The sequence below is a fragment of the Mizuhopecten yessoensis genome, unplaced genomic scaffold, assembly GCF_002113885.1.
Source record: "Mizuhopecten yessoensis strain PY_sf001 unplaced genomic scaffold, ASM211388v2 scaffold715303, whole genome shotgun sequence".
NCBI lineage: Eukaryota > Metazoa > Mollusca > Bivalvia > Pectinida > Pectinidae > Mizuhopecten > Mizuhopecten yessoensis.
Window position 1 is genome coordinate 1 of NW_018479553.1, and position 10,338 is coordinate 10,338.

Sequence of the window (10,338 nt, forward strand, 5' to 3'; positions counted from 1 at the left end):
TAAAGTGATAATATTCAATTGTAAAGTGATACCATAAGAACAGATTCAATTGTAAAGTGATATCATAAGAACAGATTCAATTGTAAAGTGATACCATAAGAATAGATACAATTGTAAAATGATACCATAAAAAATATTCAATTGTTAAGTGATAATATTCAATTGTAAAGTGATACCATAAGAAAATATTCGATTGTAAAGTGATACCATAAGAAAATACTCAACTGTTAAGTGATACCATGAGAAAAGATTCAATTGTAGCGATACCATAAGAAAAGATTCAATTGTAAAGTGATACCATAAGAAAATATTTAATTGTAAAGTGATACCATAAGAAAATATTTAATTGTAAAATGATACCAAAACAAAATATTTTATGTCGTTGTGCGATATGGTTATCAATGTTTTGATTATGTTACATTAGTGCCTTGTGTTTTTTTGTTATTACCCCGACTTTCTCTTTTTTGGACATACTACTACTTCACTTCCATTTTATCCAGTTTTCGACGATTAGTAAAATTCGCTTAAAATCTTGCCGACATATCTTGTCTTATTCTTGTGCGTTTTCAGTGATTTCCGGGTAAATCCCTGCCTTATTATTTTACTTGTTTAGTTATATGTATTTTGTTTTTATCTCCCATTTTGCTCAACTTCACCATTTTGGCTTCTTATATCACTGATAAGTTTTTATAAACCGGAACATAGACAAAATCATTTTATTACCATATGCCAACAATAATATTAATTCCAACGGGATTACGATATATCAGTGATATGCTGACTGTAACTTATTGACTGCGTCGATCGTATATATACCCTACTTCTTAGCTGTTGATAGGACATTTAACCCTATAAAACCAAACCAAACAAATGCTCCTTATCTTGAAATTTAGGACATTGCAGACTCTTCTTAATCAACTGCTTCCCCCAATCTTTACTAACAACATTACCAACAGGGTCGGCTTTCTATCATTTGCATGAAAAGCGTGACTGTTTCGATTTTACGATAGCGACTTTCCTTTTGTTGATAGTAACACCCCTGCATCACAAACTCACAGTGATTAACTTGTTAAGTTGATTCGATATTTAAAAAGCTTGCTACGAATATCACGTGTTCTGCGATGGATGTCGACTGCAGACAAGCAAAAGTACAACAAAGGTTTTCAAGAGATGCAGGTCGATGAAGACCATGCACAAGTTATGGTCGCCGGCGTGATCTCATTCGGAAGTAAGCTCTTTTTTGTGTGATATAAAGATTGATGATTTGGACCTTGCTAATAAGTTTGCCTTGTTGTTGCGTTGTCACTACTCTAGTTTTAGAAAGACTTAACATCTGTGTGATGCAGTGTAATTTATTTTTGACATGCGTTATCAAGTACCAAATTGTACAGGTTCAATCTCACGAGTGCGGTGTGTCTTACCTTCGTCTCTAAGGACAAGCAAAAGTACAACATGTTTCAAAGTTCTTTTGAAAGACCCAAACTCTCACCTGGAATTGAACCAAAGCTGCCTGTAGCAATGGCTTAACCACAGGAGAAACTCAATCGCCTATAGCAAGCCTAAGTAACTTCATATTGATATATATTTGCGCAATATACCATTTTGTTTCGATATTAACTTTTGAATTGAAATTACCCGCCATTATTTCAGACACAAGGCTTTGGTTTGGTTTGAATTGAATGATTTTAACGTCCTAGCATATTAACATCCAAAGTCATTTAAAATCGTGCTGCTATTTGTGTAATGTATGTTGTGTGCTGGATGTGGTATGAGGGTGTGTCGCCTCATTATGATATCGAATCTGATGCTGACTTTAAAGTGCTACCTCACTGAAATACCATGCCAAAGGTACCCAGCACAGCATTCCTCCCGGTCAAATTATACCGGTAAGGGGTTAACCAGTCCTCTACGCTGTCCATTTAAAGTTGAGCGTCACACAGAGTTCCCACGTGAAATAACAAGATTAACAAAACCAAATCAAACCAGTAACAAAAGCTTTGTTTTTAAGCCACAAGAAATAAAGTTATTTAAAAACATATATAGTGTATATACAACTAGTTAACTAAAGACACAGAACAGCATGGTCTGGAAGATATACACAATGCGACCGTGGCGTTAATACATTACAGGGATCTGATAATGAACAGACTGATATCCTGTGTAAGGGAATACCCTGCCAGTTAGCCATTTAAAATAAATTGTCAGTTCGATACTTCGACCTCTAATTACATGCAAAATATCTTTCTTGGTGGTCAACAAGGATGTTTTAGTTTTCATATCGAGGGATACTAAAAGTACGGCGTTATATTTCTGTCAACACGACATAACGAATATTGCAGTACGTCAACAAATCATTTGAATGGAACAAACTAGCGGAATTGCATAGGACCTAAATGAAATCGATGTTATCAGAATGTCAACGGTAAGGTCATTATAGTCTGTTTCATGTTAAAATGTATTTAACGTTTTTGTATTATATGTTTCACGTTATGGTTTGTTTCACGTCATGTTGGCTTGCAAACTCTACTTTGTGTGGTATTGTTTCACGCAGTCAAGTTATTCACGTTACAGTGTTTCACGTCATGTTGCATTTCATGGTTGTTTCATTCTATAGTGTTTCACGTTTTGGTTTATTTCATGAGTACAATGTACATGTATTTGACATTATATTATGTCTGATTTTATATTTTGATTTAAATTTTAGTGTATTTCACGTAGTATGTTATTATGTCTCCTTTAATTTATTTTACCTTGCGATGTTTTACGTTAAAGTTTGCTTCATGTTGTAAATAATGTTTTATGTTAAAAGTTTGCTTGAACATAGAACAAATTTTGGTGCTTGTAAATGGTTTCTGAATACCACCTCAGCAATTAACACGAATATAATATGAAGACAACAACCAGACAAGAAGACGATGACATTTGAGAATTAAATTAAATTGAATCATCTATTAAGTATATATTGTTGATTGATGTTATAGATATGTAGATATAGAGATTTTGAGCAATGTCAACCCATATTAGGTTTCTCCATATTTTATATTTCACGCTAACGGCATTATAAGTTATATATGCAAGTAGGTTGTTCCTAACATTCGTATCATACAATGACACCTTATTCTTTTGCAGCATACCAGTACAAAATACCTCCTGAGGGGATGTTACGTCCTGTTAATGGTTACCGTAATCATGATGACGTACATAGTGTATAACGTACGACTGTCCATGACGTCACACTTTGCTGCGGGAATAACTCACGTCAGAACCGGACATGAAAACGAGACTCAACATAGAAATGGATGTAACACATGTAGGAATACTGGAGCCATGGTTCGTGCTCCAAACAAACAAGCTAAAAAGAAATTGATCCTATTCTATAATCCTCTGCACTGGTGGAACGACTGGATGGAGGGTAGGACAGATAGCTCAGCCGTATTCCAGAACTGTTCTGTACAAGACTGTACCCTTACCAAAGATGTGACCAAACTAGCGGCCAGTGATGCAGTTTTCTTCAATATGCATACACTACCTAATGTTCCTGAAAAACGTTTGGGACAGGTATGGATTTTCTCCGAATTCGAAGCACCAGAAAATTTTGCAGACAAAGATGTACTAAATAAGTTCATGGGGAAGATCAACTGGACATTTACCTATAGACGGGATTCTGATTTTCACATTCCACACGGAAGATTTGTTAAAAGGTCGCAGGTCCTGGACGATGATTTCATGCTTCAACTGAAATCAAAAGTACGGAGTAAAGTTGCCGTAGGCTTCATAAGTCACTGTGGGACACCTTCAAGGCGTATGGAGTATGTCGAACAAATTAAAAGAAGTGGTATACACGTTGACATTTATGGAAAATGTGGTGAACGGAAATGTTACGGCAAAAATAGACACAAGACATCATGGAACATCACCCAGAACCACAAAAACAAATGTTTCTCAGCAACTGTACCAACTTACAAATTTTATCTGTCGTTGGAGAACGCGCTATGTCGGGATTACGTTACAGAGAAGTCGTTGAATTTGGTTTTGCGGTATAACATTGTGCCTGTTGTACGGGATGGCGCTAATCGTTCGCTATACCATCCACCAGGTTCGACCATCGATACAAAGAAATTCCGGTCTGCAGTACATCTCGGTATATATCTGTCTGGTCTTAATTCAAACATGGCTGCATATCAGAAGTTTTTTAGATGGCGGAAATATTTCTATACTGAGGGAATACTGAACAGTTGGAATAAAGGGATATGCGACCTTTGTCAGCGTCTTCACAACGAGAACAAATACCGCCGTATCTATGGTGATATAGCTGCGTGGTACATAAAACCCGGCCAGCAACCTGCATGTTATAAACCGAAGGATTTGTACAATAAATTCAAATAAATAATATAAAGACATTGGAATGGATGACTGAAATACCTGCTTTAGTACCATTGCTCTCCGCTAGGATGCGCACTTTGATTGCATCTAAGCTGCGCTTATGTGTTGTAATTTCGACGCTAAGCCTGCGGGAGAGTAGAAAAAACTACAGCGACATTTCAGTCTTTTGGAACGCCTTTGCGTCAACGCTATAACACCAGGAACACCTGGTCATATCGATATTTTGTATGATGTAGAGCTACGATCAGCTATATAATGTCACAATTATGTACACATTGTTGTACACACCTAATAAAGAGACACATATTTTTTTATTCAATTATGTTTTTCTTCTTTTATTATCTTATTTTAACTGCAAAATTCATTTATAAGCTAACCAAATTGTATAATACACTTAGTAGATAGTTTTATAGCGAGTTGGGACACATCCACATTGTATTGTATACCACTTGTTTTGATGTTATTTGTTGGTGGAAGTCACAAAAACGTGAAAGAAATCATGCTGAAAACTTGGTCTTTGCTTATTAAACCAGTTCATAGCGAGACTCGGATACACCATAAAAATGTAATGACCAAGTTATTAGTAGATGGAAGTCCCGAACACTGACGATATCATGCTGCAAACATGGTCTTTTCAGATTATTCAGGCCATATGGAGACTCAGAAACACAATAAAAGTGTAGTGGCCACGTCCCTTCCGATAACATTACAGATACGTGTCCGAAGAGTATAAAGGTGTTACGACATACAAAATGTAATTAGTATAAATTAGTTAGCTCGTGAAGGCATGCATACGATCTTCTGAATGGTGTATACGCTTTACGTAACTTTGACAGGTAAATACCAGTTGAGACACGGGATATTACTCACTGAAGTCTATGATCAGATTGCACTGACACACCATGTTGTTCCATTCCCATCCTTCATAACCTTTGCAGAAAGACTTGGCGAGCACTGGCTACAATAATAAGGTATTTGTCAATGAAATGCCGCAGTTTTCGTATTCAGAGCGATTGCACAGTTGTATAGGAACCTAAGATTTGGACGTGCAAAAGTAAATAATTTCATTGACACTGTGATGGTTTAAACTTAAGAACATTTGAATACGCTGGCAAAAGTGAGAACGTATTAGGTTTAAAATCAATATGCCGCTGGTTTTGGCTCATTTAGCAACTTGCCATCCCTTTATCAGTATATCGGTGATGTCTTTGCGTTCTTTGTAACATAGACCATCACATAGTTGTTGACGTGTTTTTAACAGCGTTTGATTGGTACATTTTTGAAGTACGTCCCTGGCCTGCTCCTGTATTCTCTCTTTGTCATGCTTTGACGCATGTATGTCAGCCTCGTCAATTCCAAAATACCGCGCCAAAGAAGGATAATCAGTTCCGATGTGTTTAGACACATTCTGCAAGTCGATTGCAGTCACTGGTGTTTCTGGGGATGGGATATCGCCAGTGAACCTTGTTGTTTGGGGTATATCGTAGTCTGTGATATCCTTTCTATCAGCCGAGATCAGCGCATCCTTTAAGACCTCTATTTTATTTGTTTCTTGTGCTTTCCTATACCATTCCCATAAAATTTGGAAGCATTTTTCATGTTGAATGTTGTTATCTTTATGAATTTGCGTCTGCTTATCTGATGAAACGCGTAGATAGGTTGCAACTGTGCTTATTTCAGTGGTTAATTTATCCGATATCCAATCCAGATAAAACCGCCACTCTGCAATAAATAAACCAAACCATTTCGTCATTTACATGTTATTAGCTGATTGTGACTATAATTAGATATTTACAGGATATGACTTAGATGTAGAAGTGTCAAACCATGCAAAAATATACCAATGCTGTTAACAAAACATAAAATATAACATACTTTCGCACTGTCCTGGCCCTGCAGTTAATTCAGCATTGCCCAATGGAAAATGATCAATCAATTCTTTATTATCTGGCTTTGGTGGATACGACACCGTGATGTGAAGTAAATACCAAATCTTCAAATGGTAAGTGATTGTTGTTTATAATACATAGTCCAGCATTGTGTTATAGAGCGATGGTTGAGGTCATTCCACTTTGCTTTATTGTTTCAGTAGTTTTAGATATATACCAATACATCAACTTTATTTAGTATGTAAAGTGACAACCTATCATGTCCATCCTCTGTCAGGTCTACACGGCTGTATAAACTTATATAACTAATGCATCAGAGACACCAACGAGTCTTTATTGTCTTTCATGATGAAATCCTCGTCCATATGTCTAAGATCATTGTTGACCTTTTAGATTTGGCTAAACATCGTGACGAGTGCCACATGTAGTGTAATGAATGTCTACCCTTAAAGACTACTTGGTTTTTCCCTCTCTTTGTTGAAAGGAAAAAAGTTTTATTTTATTTCGGTTGTCTTGATGTCTAATTCGTACTTTTTACGATATGCTTGTCTTAAGGAGGAGTAGGTAAGAATGTCTAACAAAACACTCTTTAATTATACTACATTACAGTCATACCTCTATCAGTTTTGGGATGTTCGTTCGTACCCTGAACAGCCTGTACACCAGGTTTCTGTCTGCTCCCACCATATGCTGTGGCTTGATCTGTATCGGGATATCAATATTTTATCACAGTACCATAGTGAGATCACAGATCATGTTATAGATCGTACACAACTGACTATAACAATATGATATAGAACGTGTGTATTGTTATGAGGGTATATTTTTGCCTTGATCAAATAAGTCACGGTATTTCAATTTGATTGTAAGCATTCTATTAAAACACAAATTAATAGCCATGCTCCTAACTCGAACAATGTATTTTACATATATTAATGTAAATTCTCAAAGATATGTTTATCCATGCATAATATATCACTAATAAGGCTGTTTAATAAGTTATACAATTTGCTTTTTTTTTCAAGTAAATATAATAGAAATGAATATCAATAGAAACGTGTGGGACCTTATTAAAGTAGTTAAAATGTTGATGACAACTCTTTGTCAAGGGTCATATAGTCTCAAGTTTAAATTTAATATAGAGAATATAAATTTATATATATAATGTAATTGCTTTGTGTTTTTTGTGTCTTAAAAAAGGAACAGCTTTGTCTACATTGGTATGCTTACTTCCTTGCTCCCATAGCAATTAAATTAAGTCGCTCTTATCCTACAAAAATACTTTTGCAAGGATCCAGTGTTATTTGGGAAGTTTGATAATACTTCTTTGACCAATATATATATATGCCTTACCTGTAAATGTCTTGTGTGACATGCTGGAGTTCTCTCCCCTGGCTCGCCTCCAGGCAATGTCCATTTTCTTAACATATTCAATGACCAACGACTTCATTCGTTTATGAGTTATCTCCAGCTTATCAGTTAATGCCTTATACTCTCCGTATTTGATCGTTGTGTAATTCATAAGTATCCCAATAAGATCTGACATGTTTTTAATTTCATGTTTATCTGTGGGTTGGAGAGGAATTCTATCAAACAGATTGATTAATCGATGGAATCTGTCATCTTCTTGTCCTATTTCACTTCCAAGTTTATCAACCATATGATTGTGTAACTCAATTACTTCTATGGGAACCTCTTCGGTATCTGTCATTATGGAATTACCTAGGACAGGAAATCAACATTATTATATGGTCATATACACAAGACAATACTGCTCAGTATGTCAGTAAAATGGACCAATAGAACTGTGTATAACTGGATAATACATAAACAACGATAGATCCAACATTTCAATTCAATGTTAATGTTATACATGTATGTATAATAAACCTTGTTATGGAACTGCTTCCTGCTTGCTATGTAGGTCACACACAGACACGTACATATGTATCATGTTTCTATGGACAGATTGTTAGACAACAGCCTTTACAGACAGTGGAATGAATATAAATATACAGTGTAGTTCTCATCTATAAATATCCCTGTAACCTTCTGGAAACACGTACTTACTTTGTAGCATATCCTCTTAGGGTTAGTTTTACATTGCGAAGTTTCCACGAATTTGAATAGGGGTCACGTGGTGTATATCAGCAACAGAGTAATAGGCACCCGTATCTTCCTTCACAACTCATTGATAACAAAAATATCTCATCGAAAGGTCCGATTTATAGAGAGACACAACCAGGAAAAATACGTTTTTCCATCAATATATACTAAAACTAAACGTACACATACTTTTGTAGATCCCCGTCTTTAACTATCATTCGCTTCTATAAATAGTTTCTGGGTGCAGTTCGCGTTACGCACAATTACAAGGTTAGATATTCTATGTGTAATTCGTTTGTGTATGTCCTCGTACGTTTCTGTGATCATATATAGATAGTATGTGTGTAGTTAACACATGCTTTGTATGCGTAATTGGAGCGATTCATAGCTACACCAGCATTTGGTGATGGATCTGATATATTTGATTTACCTCGTTTTAGATTATATTTTACAATAAAATGACAAACGGCTTTTCAAATCGATCTGGTCCTTTAAATATTATACTAAATCCAGTGTACTTTGGACCTTTGGTACAAGCGTTACTGTCAGGATTGCGGGACAACAACTAAAACAAACAAACATGGGTGTTGGTATTGCTTGGTAAACAAAGGTGGAATGTAAATATGTTATACTATCTAAATCAATTTACCTGATAAAGATTTGTATCCCACTTAAGAATGCCAAACTGACATTTTCATTGATGTCAAATTATTAACTGATAATCTAAAACGTTGACATATATAAACGATCATTTGATATATGTGAAAGTCGATATTATATATCGGGGTAACCTAAGGTAATATGATGCCCTAAATATTCTTCGTAGAATTGTGCTTGAAAATAGAACTGTACGTCTTTCTTTACTGTTCCGGGAATTGAGGTTTGGTCACTCTTTCCTTGAAAGAGGCACCAAGAGGGAAAATCAAAAATATACTTCAAATATAATTCGTAGATATAGGCAGTATGTAGGCAATTCAGAGAGCATGATGCAAAATATAGGTCACGGGTCCTAACAAAGGTTTATCTATTGGACGAGTATAGATAGTTAGGTAAGTATATTATTAAGTAATAATGCACACAGTGACATTTTCGAGGTATTCCGTTTCAAGACAAACTTGAAAGTGGACATTGGAGCCGAGCAAGGGGAGAGAACTCAAGCATGTCACAAAAGACATTTACAATTATAGGTAACATGTATAAAATCCAAGACAAAGAACAAAAATTATACATGGGTTTATTTATTTTTGAATTATATAAAAACTGTTTAAACGTATCCTTTCGCCTGGCCTGTAGCCGAGATTTAAATTAGAAATCGGCGTAAAGGCGTGTTTATAAACATTAGTGCTTTAAGTATAATAGTAATATGTACAACCTCTCCTTTTGATTGTCGGGATATCTAATATTTGTGAATTGTGATTATGATATTATTGGCATTGTCGCTACCACGTATATCGGGTTGTAGGGGTATGTGGTCGGAATAAAAAGCAGATAAATGTCCTAATAACAACCTCTCTATATTTGTAGACGGAATAATAAAAGCTAGAGTACATATATAGAGTCATAAAATTAACGTTCATACGTTAAATTTTGATATACAGTACGGTATTTATCAAAATAGTATAAACACACATAAGTCCGTAAGTAACACTCGGTACCGTGAACGGTGGATTTCAAATTTGATATTCACAAAGCATTCCAACAATATTTCTACTTAAACCAAATCATTTTTCATTTATTTATCATTTATACTTTTCACTGTAAATATTCATGTTTACTTTTGCCAAGCTTGCTCTCGAAAGGTGTTATTTTCGTTGTTTATTGTTTTCCTATATGAAATTATTTAATGTAAATCAGTAAAATATCTTGTGGCAGGGTCAAAATCTTAAGAGTGTATATAGTAAGTTTTAATTCTAAATGTTGTATTATTTTATTAGCATCAATTAGTATCATCATCAGCACA

The 10,338-nt window shown here is 35.2% G+C and overlaps 2 protein-coding genes across 6 annotated transcripts; one reads left to right on the forward strand and one right to left on the reverse strand.

Annotated features, from left to right (window-relative positions):
- The first annotated feature begins 2,044 nt into the window (after positions 1–2,044).
- LOC110441069 (alpha-(1,3)-fucosyltransferase 7-like) lies at positions 2,045–4,400 on the forward strand. Its single transcript, XM_021484164.1, has 2 exons — positions 2,045–2,422; positions 3,130–4,400. Exons 1-2 carry the CDS (start codon positions 2,414–2,416, stop codon positions 4,384–4,386), a joined length of 1,266 nt encoding a protein of 421 aa, XP_021339839.1. The 5' UTR covers positions 2,045–2,413; the 3' UTR covers positions 4,387–4,400.
- A 12-nt stretch (positions 4,401–4,412) lies between these two features.
- On the reverse strand, positions 4,413–8,678 carry LOC110441070. 5 transcript variants are annotated; one of them, XM_021484166.1, is made up of 4 exons: positions 8,562–8,678; positions 7,626–7,994; positions 6,888–6,974; positions 4,413–6,105 (listed from the first exon to the last, which is right to left on the reverse strand). In XM_021484166.1, exons 1-4 carry the CDS (start codon positions 8,563–8,565, stop codon positions 5,546–5,548), a joined length of 1,020 nt encoding a protein of 339 aa, XP_021339841.1. In that variant the 5' UTR covers positions 8,566–8,678; the 3' UTR covers positions 4,413–5,545. The 5 variants fall into 5 exon arrangements, with proteins under 5 accessions (XP_021339841.1, XP_021339844.1, XP_021339840.1 ...); XM_021484169.1 differs by having other exon boundaries at positions 4,414–6,105; positions 8,568–8,676; XM_021484165.1 differs by lacking the exon at positions 8,562–8,678 and adding an exon at positions 8,343–8,553 and having other exon boundaries at positions 4,414–6,105.
- Positions 8,679–10,338: the final 1,660 nt, after the last annotated feature.

Excerpts from the sequence above, each read along its gene's own strand:
- LOC110441070 (XM_021484165.1), bottom strand. Across the intron at positions 6,975-7,625 it reads GTCACACAAGACATTTACAG|ATCAAGCCACAGCATATGGT; the intron begins GTAAGGCATATA and ends ATCCCGATACAG. Across the intron at positions 6,106-6,887 it reads ACATCCCAAAACTGATAGAG|AGTGGCGGTTTTATCTGGAT; the intron begins GTATGACTGTAA and ends TATTTATTGCAG.